This window comes from Carassius auratus, chromosome 15 (genome assembly GCF_003368295.1).
Source record: "Carassius auratus strain Wakin chromosome 15, ASM336829v1, whole genome shotgun sequence".
Taxonomy (NCBI): Eukaryota; Metazoa; Chordata; class Actinopteri; order Cypriniformes; family Cyprinidae; genus Carassius; species Carassius auratus.
Genome location: NC_039257.1, coordinates 20,606,937 through 20,621,087, shown reverse-complemented (window position 1 = coordinate 20,621,087; position 14,151 = coordinate 20,606,937). Strand labels below are relative to the sequence as shown.

Here is a 14,151-nt window from a genome sequence, read left to right as displayed (position 1 = left end):
CGAGACAGCGATGAGAAAAGTAAGAAGTATCACATGATAATGCATTCCAGTCACTGCTGCTTGAGTGGCAGTCTATTTTATACCTGAATAACACGGTTAAAATTGAAAAATTATATATATAAAAAAAAAAAAAAAAAACAGGAAGACACCATCCGGGCCTCTAATTCTCGCCTAGATCGGATATTTCTGGAAATGCCATAAAACACATTTCTGTATTATTTCTACGTAATATTTCTCTGCACTTTGTAGCTCAAATATTCCGGGTGGAAACTTTGTATAAAACATGTTTTTCAAGGCAATGTTAATACAACAGTGTAAGAAAAAGTAACGTCATGTGTTAATACTTATATATATATATATATATATATATATATAGACTGTATAGAAAGTGAGTTGTTTAAATATTATCATAATGGAAAAAACATTACCTTATGTCAGGTTTCTTCATCCACCCTCTTCCTGTGTATGTGCCTCAGTCTTTCTAACACTTAGATCCAATATCCTCACACCTCCATGAAAAGGATTACAGGATTTACTCTGACTAATCAGATTTGACACCTGTCACCTGTTTGTTTTTAAATGGTATATAAATCAAATTTAAGAACAAATTCTCAACTGGCATATTAAACATAAATATTTATTGAGCCTGTTTCAAAACAATGATAGCTTATACATGAACACAGCACTTCATTAGAATCACAGGTTTGGGCATCACAATGAACAACAATACAGAATCTCCACTGTCATCAGCCCTATAGTTTACAGATGTCTGAGTCCAGTGTGTGTGGACGCTTCGTGATGATCCTCTGTTTGCTCTTGGCTGTCTGGCTGGATCAGGCCCTGCTCGTATTCAACTCCAGAGACCTGGCAGTGCGGCAGCATTTCCTCCAGTAGAATCCGCACCAGGCCTGGATTCTGCAGCCGTGGCAGTCCGGAGATGTCCAGCCGCTCTAGCTTTCTGAGAGTTTAAGATGGAGGGAATAAAATAACACAGAATATGAGATTTTCAGAAACATGCAGTGTATGTTTTGGCTGTTTGTTGCCTTGAAAACAAAAATCAAGTTGCTCCAGATAATGCACATGTGCATATGAGACACAAGTGAAGATCTGAGGTTATGTAATGCGGAAAATGACCTGAGGTTCTGTAAAGCAGCGAGTCCTCCCACAGTGATACGAGAGCAGTGGGACAGGTCCAACTCCACCAGACTTTCTCCAAAGACATGTAGATGTGCAAGGAACCAGTCGTCCACTTCAGGACAGCCTCGCACAGAGAGAGTCCGAAGTTTATTCTGTTTCACTGAGAAGAGGTGGAATAAACTAATTACACCTCAGCAACATGTTTTAGTGGCAGCTGTGAGATCAATTACAAATGTGCAAATTACTCTCTCCAAAAAGTATTTCATTACTAATTATTTCTAAATCTTATTTCAACCTCGACAAGTTAATAATACAAGGATATACATGAAAAGGTTATTTTAATTATATCAAATAAATAAAAGATAACTACATAAATTATTCTGGTTACACTTTAGATTAGGGTCCAAGTCTCACTATTAACTAACTATTAACTAGGTCTTCTGCCTCAAAATACCCCTAATTATTACTTATTAATGTAGTTGTTAAGTTTAAGAATCGGGTAGGAATAGTGCAGGATTAAGAATAAGGTCTTGCAGAATAAGAAACTAATACGTGCTTTTTAAGTAATAATAAACAGCCAATATCCCAGTAATATTCATGCTAATTACAAACTAGTGAGAATTGGACACTAACTTGTTAACAATATTCTTATTAACTCACCAAAGAATATAAAGTGAGAAGGCTACATAAAAAGCATGTATTTTGATGTTACAATTTACATTCTTATTTTAAAATCCACTATTGTATATAAACGGTATATATATATTGTATATACGGTCTACACAGCATTAAATTAAATTACATAAGTGACTAATTAAATTACAGAAAAATATAAGAGTAATCCCTTATTTTACTTTTTCAAGGAAAAAGTAATTGAAGTACAGTAACTTGGTAACTTTTTACACCCAACACTGCTTATTAGAAAAATGAATATTTGAACATACACCAGCAATAAGGAAGATAAGAAAAAAAATCAATCTTAAGACAAAAATTACTTGAGTTTTTAGTTTGGCTCACATCCCATTTGTTTACATGGAGAGAGAGGCATATCTGAGTCTATGTCTATACTGTTCAGCAAACGGCAATTAAATTATGAGATGCTTTCAAAGCAAATAAGCAATGCTCCAGGAGAGGCCAGGTAAAGCAGAATATCTCAGTAGATTACCAAGGTTTTCAAGTCCATTATGGTTTATTAGGGTGCCACTCAGATCCACCTCCTCAATTTGTGCGTCAGGTGTGCTCATGAAGTCATAGCTGAATCTTCCTCTAGAGTCTGGACGAAACCATTCGGACTGGCCAGCGAATCTGCAGACACAAGCATTACACAACGGAGACAGTTTAACAGTGTTTACGACACATCTGACCTAAACTGGGTTTAATTCAGAATGGAAAAACAGGCTCAGCATAAAAGGTGCATTCAGTTAATTAATATATGATGTTTTAAAAAGATGATTTTTACCTGAAGCTCCCTCTGAGAGTCAGAATATAATAGGCTGCTGCTACATTATTCCCGAAATTCTTCTGTGCATAACCAAATAACCTATATAAAAAAAATATATAAAAAAATAGACATTATTTGATTATAGGGACACAGGACACCACAACATCCAGACACAAAAAGGCAATCTCAATGCATTAGTCGTCTTACTATATTACAGTATATTTTTACAGTGCAACATCTATAAAGCGATAAGACAAAACAATTCAACACATCTGAGATCACATGCACTGACACTTGCCTATTTTTGCGTATGATAGCTTGTGTCCTCAACCAGCCGTTCCAATCCAAAATGTTCTCCACATCATAGAAGTAGTGACTGAGTTTTAATAAGAACCTGGTGAAGACCGACGGAGCGGCAGCACCCGAACTCAAAGCCCTCCTGACCGCAACGGCAGCACAGACGTGTGCTGAACATCTTCTCATGGCTTGAGACTTTCGAAAGAGACAGTTAGGAAATATAAAGCCATAAAGATCATTTACAAAATCCTAAACTAATAATTAAAAAGGTAAACAAGTTCTGGTCCCTTAAGGACATACAAGTGAAAATGCATATCCAGCTATCAACAACAATATTCTAGATTAAATTTAGAAATAATACTATAGTATGTGAAACTGTAGCGTGAATACAGAAGACTGCTATGATGGCACACAGATGATATTGTCATGGTAAAGTAATACATAGAGGGGCTGGACAAAATAATGGGGAAATATCATTTTTATAGGCTACAGTGAAAAAAACAAACAATGTATTTATATTTATTTATCTTTACATAGTCTATATTTTCTAGTTTGTATACGAGTCTTTTATAAGTTGTGATCAGGCCGTGGGTGAAATAAAGTGCGGGCATCTGTAATAAAACACACGGCTCCAGGGTGAATAAAGTCCCCCTGTAGAGAATCCATGCGTTTTTATAAGATAAATATCCAGATTTCAAACTTAATAAACACTTTTTTCTAACATCTGCTGACTGTGGGACGAGAAAGACGTCTGCGTCACGAGCGCATCTCTAGGAAATAGAGTTTTAAAACAAAGTTTCCTTACTTTAGCAAAGGAAAACCAGTCTCCTCTTGGATATTTTAGAAACCTTTTTCTTTACAAATCCTAATTTTGCGCTTCTAATTCGTGACCAGCATTATTTTTTGTTGTTCTCTCTCCGCTCGTCACTACAACATCCGCTTGCACATCTTCAGGTTCCCCTGAGTCAGCAGAAGTGAGAATAAATATAAATAAATAAAATCTGAATATTTATCTTACAAGAATGCATTCAGATTATTCTGAAAGAAGAAAGTCACATACACATAGGATGCTTAGAGGCTGAGTAGAAGATGGACAAATTGTCATTCTTGGGTGAATTAACCCTTTAAAGGCAAATGGTGGTAAACATTTGAATATTACATTGAACATTTCACAGGTGTTCACATTATTTTGTCCAGCCCCTTTACAATGGCATTGTGAATAATAATAATTAGCTCTCTTTCAATTCATATCTATGGGTGACATTTCAAACAATGCATACTAATAGACATAAAATACTATGTTATTTAATCATTAAAATTAAACATATATGAAACTTGGAAATATTTTTTCTTTAAATCACTCCATTTTCATTTTGCCTTATTATATTAACTTTTAATTTCTGTATCTTTATTGCTATCTCACTTTAAATTCGATTAACATTCCGAATTCAGTGAATTGTGCATCAGCGAAGGATTATTTTCAAGATATTCTAAGGTACTTCATAATACCATGGTACCAGGTCCAAAACCCCATGAGATTGCCCTGGTAACTTACAGGTCTAAGAACACAGCGATGACGAGGTTCATGCTGTTACTCTTTTGCTAGTGAAGATGCTCGACTATATAATGAACCAACTGTCGTGTAAAACTGTGGCGTTTACTGTGCAGGAAACAAGACACATGCTACAATTTCATCAATAAACTATTATTTTCGTAAGCAGGAGAACAGTTCAACTCACCAACAAGGAGGCTGCCATGTTTGTTTTTCTTCTATGGCGGCTGTGAAGGGACAAACTTTAGCTCTAGAAGCTATGGGCGAAACTCCTTTTCGGGACTAGTTATGGTGAGCACTCTATAGAAATCTGTGTTGATATGTACTGTTTAGATCAATGGTTCGGAGCATTTATCTAATTTACCATTAACCGAGTCCAAGACTTCGTACGTCGTATTTGTTTCGAATACTCGCCGTTAGGGGGCGATCTCAGCGAATCTATTAACCTTATTACTGTAACTGATGTCGGATCATATTTTATAATGTAAACGATTTATTGGCCTATTCGTAATGAAAGGGAAGAATAGTAGGTAAATGCCTCGTACTGGCTGCAGAGCCAAACCAAACCAAACAAGCCTTTACAAATGAGCAAAAGAACACATTTTATATTGGCACTTGACATTTAATAATATTTGATGATTTTTTTTTGCATGTAATAGATTTCAAAAGAGCTTCCAAAAAAAAAAAAAAAAAATATATATATATATATATATATATATATATATATATATATATATATATAAATATATAATTATTAAATTGTTTTGTAAAAGGTCTGTGTATGTGCGCATACAAACACGCACACAACTGGTGGATGACATTTTGGAGGGCTCTGGCAGTGCTCCTTCTTTGCACAAAGGAGTAGGTACCGGTGGTCCTGCTGCTGGATGTTGCCCTTTTATGGCCCTTTCCAGCTATCATTGTATTAACATGAATTTGGCAAATTTAATCAGATTTCACTTCCGTGCAGTGTTTAAAGGGCCTTCATTTTGTGAAGCAATTGCTTGAACTGATTCCAAGTTGTCCACAAGCTCTGTTTATAATCACTACCTGCACAAGTTGCCACATCTCTTATATCTTTAGTCAGTATCAGTTCTCTTTTCATCTGTTTATTTGTAAACCTTCTCTATTCATACTAAAAAAGTTGATTACTTGTGTTGGTGACACTGGTCTAAATTGATTTAAATGTCAATAGTACAAACTGTGGTGTTGCCGAAGCCGTTTGTTACAGAAGAGTAGACTATGAACACAACAGCTAAATTAAGTGCAGACTTGTTTTATTTTGTCCGTTTGAGATTGTTGTAAATAAATATAATTTTGTAAATTGTTCGTTTATTGCATTCACAACACTAGATCTATACAAATTTTACTGGCATTCATGGGGGCTTTAAAATAGCCAGGAAGGATCTGAGGCTTTGGATGAATGTAGAGTATTTGGTCCCCTTTTTTTCTTCTTGTGTCAAATGCTCTTCACATTGACTTCTGCAATAAGTGAAAGAGAAGCTGATTAAGAGATGGTGCTGTGTTTCAGAAACTCAGTCCCAGTGACTGGACAGATGATTGCTGACCAGTACCTGCAATAAACACCAGATTCTTCTGCAAAAGTCAAGGAATCCTGGCTTGAGGATGAGTACATTTTCTGCCATTTTTTATTTTTGGGTAATCTATTCCCTTAATATGACTTTCATTTTTTTAAATATTTTTGGAGAAAAGCATTAGCTAAAATGAATATAAATGTAGTCAGCCAGTTGCTAGAATGCATAATAAAACTGATGTAAGTGGTGAAGAACAGCTTTTATTTGAAATGGAAGTAATACTTTAACATTATATACACGATCAATTTAAAATGTAATGTGCTACCCTTGTATGGCTGTTATGTTCTGATTGGTTCCCTGGTTGCATGTGTCTTGTTCTCATTGGTTGGTTTTGTCATGTGCTCATCTTGTCTAGTATAAAAGATCTTCTCACACACTCCAAGGGGGCTGATTATTGAATAGCCTTCCCTTGTTCCTAGTTTACCCCTTTTTCTGTGTTTCCTAGTTATCCTGTGTTTGTTGTTTGGACCTTGTATTTTTTATTTTATTTTTTTATTGTTTTGCTGCCTGCCCTGACCATCACCTGTATATTGGATTCCTCTTTTGCCTCTGCCTCGGAATGTACTGTCCTGTTTGCTGGTGTTCGACCCTGACTGTTTTGACCACATTTGTAAATAAAGCCTTGCATTTGGAACCCACGCTCCCACGTTCATTCTTATTTATTTATTAGAACTCTTGAAAATTCGTTTGTTTAAAATGTTATAATTTTATGCAATTGATTAATCACATTTTCCTTAATTAATTTTCCTGACCCCCCCCCCCCCCCAATTACTTACATTGTTTTGTTTATAATTTCTTAAATTAAGCAGCTGAACACTTGAATCAGTCATTCATTTCAAAGTTGTCGTGCAGTGCAGGTGGTAGCGATGTTCAAAAATGTTAATTTTAGTGGGTTGAATTATTTAATTATTTTGTGGAAGCGGCAAGTTAAGACAGACAACTTACCCAATATCAGTCCATCTCAGTTCTGTTCCTGACACCCCACAGCTCTGCACGTTTTGTATGCCTTCGTTAAGATCGGATTGATTCAGGCCCCATCCACATGGGGACTCTTGTAGCTGTATACACATACATTTTGTATTGTATATGCGTTTCGTCCACACGGATCCGGACTAATAAATGTTCCATGTTTTTTTGTATGCCGTGTGCAAGGTTTATGCGCTAGTGTTGTTCGTAGGGCTGGACAATATATCGAACATTATGATCATGTACATCTCGTCAGTAAAGCCGGTTCCATGATCAGTGGTAAATCCCTATCCCTTGCTTTCAAGTGGAGCGGCAGTTAATACACAGAGCCGTATTTCACTGACAAGCTACGCTATATCGAGTTCATTATCAAAGGCGATTCATCTTCAATAATGAACTCGATATTGTGTAGATTGTCAGTGAAATACGGCTCTGTGTATTAACTGCCGCTCCATTTGAAAGCAGGAGATGTAATTAATTTGAATAATTCAGTATATAATCGAGCATTATCAAAATAATAATATGCACTAAATATGCAATAAATAAATATGCACACATGCTTCATATCTCAATACAATATAGTTCAGTAGCTTAATACTTTGAATTATGATAACATTCAGTTTCAGGTTAAGTGCTGTGAGCCTTGTGTAAAATTTGTAAATCTCCATTTGCTTATTTTAGCTCTTTTCCTTTTGCACACATATCCAAATAACCACATAATCCCTTGCACGGTGAGATTTCTGGTGTAGACATTTGGTGGTTAAACTGTTCTGATGTAGCGTATCATACTTCATCACTAACTGTTGAAACAAAAGTAGAATGTTCCTAGAAATGCTGTCCTATTATAAAAACAACTAAACTGATGGCACACTATTGAACGATGTAGTCAAGTTAAAAATGTTTCAACATGCCAGAAGTTGACCTGTCGGAGTGCTCAAACAAACAAAGCAAAGTTTGGAAAGAACCAGGCCACTGTGTTTATGCTCTTCAGGAGGTCAGCCTATAAATAGTTTACTTAAACTGGGATAGGAGAAAATATTCTTTAAAAAATTGCTCTCCTTACCTTCCATGTGTCCATATGATGAGTCTACAGTAAACATTGTGAATGAAAAAGGTCTCTCTTGTGGACTGATAATGAGGGCAGTCAGGATACATTGCTGCAAAACTTTAAATGAATAGCAATAAATGTCCGAATCTGCTGTCTGTCGTCATGGAAAGTTTGAATGCACTTTCTCTAAAGGCAAATGTTGAGTTTGTCACTACATTAGTTCAGCAATAAATCTGTGCATAGATAACTCTGGAATTTTTCAACGGAGCAATAAGATGATAATCATAACAACAGCTGAAGTTGAAACCATCTGTGATTATACGTTTTGCTTTATGGATAAATGTTGTGTGTCCACACAAAAGCCATGTTTATTTAACCGTGTAATTACTCTTTCTGTCCAATATAGGTGATGTTAAATGACATGGTTTTTGTCCCACTATGTCTGTGTCGAGTAGTGAAATCTAAATAATCATGAACCCGATTTTCATCTCGAATACAGTATGAAGAGCACATGTTGGTTGACTTTATCAAGTTAAATTAGATCTATATTTGTCAAATCTCACTGCTACAGTTCTAGGTGGTTGATGGTGGTTGCCAGCTCACTGATGGTGGTTTCTAGGTGGTGTTCTGGTACCAGATGCTTAGGTAAATAGCAGTGTTTCGGACTTTATACCACAGTTCTCTTTTAAAATATCTATTTAAACTAAAAAAGACATGTTCACTTTAGCTTCAATTGGTGTCATTGCCATAGACTGTAAAAAAAATATGGACGTAGTGTCCGTGACGTCACCCATAGACTCCTCAATAGCGGTTTTGAACAGGCGGCAAGGAAGTCGACCGGAAGTTGAAGTCGGCTGGGTGCCGCCATCTTTTAGCAGAACTTCACTTGCGTTAGCATTCCCATTGACTCCCATTCATTTTGGCCTCACTTTGACAGCGAATAACTTTACATCTGAGGCGTTTAAAGACTCCAGTTGTCCATTATTTATTTCTAAAGATACACGACAATGTATAAAGGGCTCCATTACCTTCTATGTTACATAATGGCCCCGTAGAAACAGTTTTTGTAAAAATAGGCTAACGATTGCGTCATAACCACTTGACTCTATGTCGCATTACCATATAGACAGGAGGAGAAGCTCACAGGCAATTAACTTAATATGGCGTACTGGCGTTACATTTTAAAATACTATACAAAATAATTAATCAGATAACTTACTCCTGCTCACTCACGCCAAAGAACTCCCCGCTCAAGCTCGCCGTCTCTGCAAGATTAACGATGGCAGTTTTCACGCACAGCTACTAGAAGATTTACATCTGTCAGACAGGTTGCTGACGTCGTCAAGCTTCGTTTGAGTCTGCGCGGCAGAAACGGAAGTGCTAAAAAACGCTAAAAATGGGCTTCACTTGAGTTCCAATGGGGTCGCGGTGTCCATTTCTTTTACTGTCTATGGTTTTGAAACCTAAAGTGTGCAGAGCGGGCCGTCGCCATCTTGGCAGCACCTCACCGCGCGCGACCTCACCATTCACTTAATTATGCAGAACTTTAAGGCTTAATATAATTTAAACGGATGAGTCATAAAAAATTCACCCCCCTCACAGTTGTCATGAAGGGCAAAATTAGCAATATAGAACAAACTCATTTTTTGAAGTTGGGCATTTTAACATGGGGAGTCTATGGGACTGACTCTCTTCTGCAGCCAGCCTCAAGCGGCCAGTCGATGAATTGCAGTTTTAGTCACTTCCTTATTGGCTTCACGAGAGAGAGCGCGAGGTTGCTGCTCGGTCATTGCTCATTGGTTCGATTTTCAAGTAAGTATGAATGATGTGACAGGTGAACAGAAAAGCTCCTAGGCTATGTTCACACAGGACATGCTGTCCTTGTCTCAACTGTTGCTGGTCCTGCTGAGAGAATGACTTCAATGGGAAAGGATTACAGCTGATGGTCAACATATGGTCACGACTGTCTGAGTTAAATACAGTCAAGGTCATACATCTTCTCTTACATAAAGACTTCTTTTTTATAATGGCAAGATATACGTATATAAATATATTCAAAGTTAAACAGGGTCATTTCAGGAACCTGTACACTGAAACTAATATCTGCTAAATATAATATTACACTGAAAATACAATTAATCAGAGTATACCCTTGTAGAACAAGTAGGCCTACACTTTAGTAAAAGGAGGTAATGGAAATTATATACTTTAAAAGCAAACTTAAGTGCAAACTGAATGTAATGTTATTTGCAATGAAAAGAAACTGTATAGCATGGTCACATGGAAATTAATTTATTCATTCATTTTTTTTATTTTTTTTTTTGGAGTTGGCAGCAATATGTCTCTGTTGTTCTGCTGTTCATTTATCCAGGAAGCAAAGCAACTGAGTGGGGAGAGGAGCCAGAATTAATCCAGCCGAATTACATATTTGCAATATTAATATAATTTTTTAAAATTTTTTTATTTTTTTTTGCACAAGGTACACAAAATAAATAGTAACTTAAAATATTAAGCAGTGGTAAAAATTTAGAACAAGATAAACACATGGAAGCATAAATGGTCCTCTTTACCTGAATTCACTTTATTTTAAAAGGTGATTTTAAATATTTTTAAACAATACATTAATATTCATTTAATCTCTTTGCATACCATAGAGTTATCAGTAGAGGTTTTAATCATACCATATTTCTTGCCATGTGTTCATATTAATAGTTTGATGTAGCATTCTGTTACCTTAAGTAGAATATTATTCTGTGGTCTGCGTAATACTCAGTCTTTCCGGGATAAACTAGTCATTATTAGACAATGTAAGTAAATACTGTCAGAAGAACACAGAACCCTGAACCAAGCCAGGAGTCAAGACCGGCTTAAAAAGTGCAGGCTGCATGTGGCAGGATTACATAACCTTGTGTGTGTGTGTGTGTGTGTGTGTGTGTGTGTGTGTGTGTGTGTGTGTGTGTGTGTGTTAGACTGGGAGGGATAGTCTTGTCAGGAGAGCCTGTGTGTCCTCTCTGCTACGGCTGTCACTGTGACTATATTGAGGGCTCAGGGCTTTGGAGATGGTGACGTGGAGTGACCCGGGTCTTGGCGTGCCCACTGCACACTGTGGTTCCGCTCTGCATGTGTGGACAGGGTTGCAGGCCAAACATGGCCACAGCGCAGTGCCGTGTGATAGTGTTGCTGCCAAGCTGCCAGACCGGGGGAAATGTGCATGTGTGTGTGTGTGTGTGTGTGTGTGTGTGTGTGAGGCACGAGTGGCACGCTACACCGCTTTTGATTGGCATGTTTGGTAGTTCACTGCAGCTATTACCACTCATCTCACTTATGCAGCATTTAAAAACACTATAGACGCTCTCTCAAAATGAAGGCTGTTCCAAAATGTTAAAAGGGACATTGTTTTGGCTAAATATTAAGGCGGCATCAACTTTTACTTCATAAAAAAGCAATGTCAGCATGCATTGTGAGATCAAATGATGCAAAATGGCAGACAAAGCAGATTAAATGTACATTAAGAAAGAAATATACATTAAAGAGTAAACTTCATTTCTAGGACATACAAAGTATTCAGATATGAGTCACATATGAGAATCTATTTTAGTTATGACAGACAGCTGTCTATGGCAGTAGGCGATGAGGCAGCTCACTGGTTTTGGAAGAAAGCCAGTAAAATTCATTTTTCCGTTGCAGCTGTGTTGTTTTAATCTCTCTCAAACTGCAGTTCTTTCTGTCTAAATCCACTTCTCTCTCTCAGCGTCTGTCTTTCTAAATATCTCAGCTTCTTATTGTTCCCTCCCTGTATTATTTATGCCTGCCACCTATTTTTAAGTTTGTCTTCATGTAGCGTGGTCCCTTTGTTGATCCCGTCTCTATTTATCCTGTCTTCATTTGTTCTTCACCCTCTTTGTTGTCTCACACCATCACACTGCTAAAGTTATCCACAAAGAGGCATTTTCTCTGTATTCCAGAAACTAACATCCACAGCTAAATGATGCTGCAAATGATATCACACTTATGAATATGATATAAAACAGCCATAAACTCAAGATCAAATCCTGAGTGAACAGAAAAGGTATATGTTGTATATGTATATGCAATCTCTGCATAAAGGAGAAAGCATTTGTAAGATGGAAACAAATACACACTTTACACTTTGTTTAAAGCCTTTTTTCTTATTTTTTTTGTCTCTCTCTTCTCTTCTGTCGTCAGTAGAGTGCAAACCTCTTTGCTCTTCATCTGTTATCTATCCATCGATTATGATGCAGAGCCTGCCACCTCGACCCCAGCAGAGAGCTGTTCTGCCGACTGAAGCCATTTCTCTCGCTCATGGGTTTGTCAAACAGAGGTCATTAGTATCTGTAGGCAGAGTGCATGTATATATGTCATTCCTGAACTCATAATCATTTCACTGCTCCACATGCACAATTTATGCCACGCCATGAGAAGAACACCCTTAACATAGCCCATCAGTGTTCACGCTGGCTTTTGAATTGATCACCTGAACTTCCAAGTGGTTTCTCAATATTTCAAATGCATGGTGGTCATTATTAACGTCGATGCTAATCAAAGGTGATTATAAGTGACATTTCCTTCCGCTGTGGGAGATCAGGTGATGTATGCGGCTGCAGGTGCTGATGCTAATGATTATGTGACGGCGGAGTTTGCCGTGATCTCTGCTCGTCTCTTAGGAAGTGACGCTCTCTCTCACCCATCTGTCCGCACAATAATCCCCGTAGCGCTTAGTGATATTACTGCCTGACTTATCGCCGTGGCAACAGGCCCTCAATCCCAGCTCAAACCACGTGACTGTGGGCAGGAGAATGGGGTTGACGTGAAACACACAGACATGGGTAATAAAACAGAGCACAATGACTGTCTTATGTCACATATGTACAATGACTCACATTCTTGCTTGATGCTTAACGACCAAATGTGGAAGCAAATGTTCTTGCAGGAATGCTGATTCAACTAATAGAGATGCCTGTCAGTCTGAATCTTTAATTCATGAGAGTTCATTAGCCTTTCTGTTATAATTACCATTCCTGCTATGACCGCTGCTATTAGAAAGCTGCTGTGCTGTTCTGTTGATTTAATGCAGGAACTGCGTGAGCTCATTAATGCAGCAGTTACGCCATTGGAAACTACAACCTTTCCAGCTGTTATAATAGTTACAAACACTCACATGTGATTAGGTTACTATGCAGTTTAGTCCACGGCTGATTACCGGATCCAAGTCTGAAACTACTCGTGAAAATTCTTCTGTTTTGCATTTTTGTATTTTTTTCTTTTCAGTATATGTATTAAAGAGCCTAGACATGAATTTGAAAATGTGTGAGTGTTTAGTTTGTACTCTTTGTCCTTTAATGGCAGCAGCACTCGCGCTGGCATGGACTTCACAAATGTGTGCTAAACCTGATCACCCATGTTATCCCAGCAGGATGTGAGGATGTTCCAAAGAGCATCTTCTGTCAATTTTGACCTTTTGTTTAAAATCGTTTTTTTGTTTGGTTAGTGATCTGGAAAGGAAGCTGAATTTTATTCTACACAATATATATATTTTTTTTTTGGAGCCAACTGTCACATTTAGATGTATTTATTTCCTGATTTCAGCTTTCCTGAATATACAGTATGGCATCATATGAAGTTCAGTGCGTGCATTTCTTGAATGGAAATGATGAACAGACTTACTTTACCCAATTGGAATTAAGTTACATACAGATTATATAATGAACTGTACACAAGAATCTAAACTAAAAAAAAATGTGTTAAGGTTCCCAAAATTCATCTGATAGACTTGATGGGCTCCAGCAAATAAAAAAAACCCCGCTCTATTCATTTATTTTTCTTTACACTCACTTAATGCCATTCTGGAAGATACTTTGCATCACATGCCACATTTTTACTCTTACTTCTTTCTAACTAACTGTTATAGTCTCATTGCAAAGAACTTTATTAAATAAATATCAGATAACACTCTGCTGCTCAGACATCCAAACATGTTCTGTAATAGCTTAATCAGTTTATCTGCTAAACTGAAGAATTATTTAGATCATACATTAGTCTCTTTTCCTAAAGCCTGGCAGCTGGACTCTATGGACTATAATGCTTGATGCCTGAA

General features: G+C 37.2%; 1 protein-coding gene across 2 annotated transcripts; it reads right to left on the bottom strand.

Annotated features, from left to right (window-relative positions):
* Positions 1-619: 619 nt before the first annotated feature.
* Positions 620-4,855, bottom strand: dmac2 (distal membrane arm assembly component 2). 2 transcript variants are annotated; one of them, XM_026282868.1, is made up of 6 exons: positions 4,615-4,855; positions 2,877-3,070; positions 2,597-2,677; positions 2,303-2,442; positions 1,135-1,297; positions 620-958 (listed from the first exon to the last, which is right to left on the bottom strand). In XM_026282868.1, exons 1-6 carry the CDS (start codon positions 4,630-4,632, stop codon positions 760-762), a joined length of 795 nt encoding a protein of 264 aa, XP_026138653.1. In that variant the 5' UTR covers positions 4,633-4,855; the 3' UTR covers positions 620-759. The 2 variants fall into 2 exon arrangements, with proteins under 2 accessions (XP_026138653.1, XP_026138654.1); XM_026282869.1 differs by lacking the exon at positions 4,615-4,855 and adding an exon at positions 4,431-4,574.
* Positions 4,856-14,151: the final 9,296 nt, after the last annotated feature.

Excerpts from the sequence above, each read along its gene's own strand:
- dmac2 (XM_026282868.1), bottom strand. Across the intron at positions 2,678-2,876 it reads GCTATCATACGCAAAAATAG|GTTATTTGGTTATGCACAGA; the intron begins GCAAGTGTCAGT and ends TTTTTTATATAG. Across the intron at positions 2,443-2,596 it reads ACTCTCAGAGGGAGCTTCAG|ATTCGCTGGCCAGTCCGAAT; the intron begins GTAAAAATCATC and ends TTGTGTCTGCAG.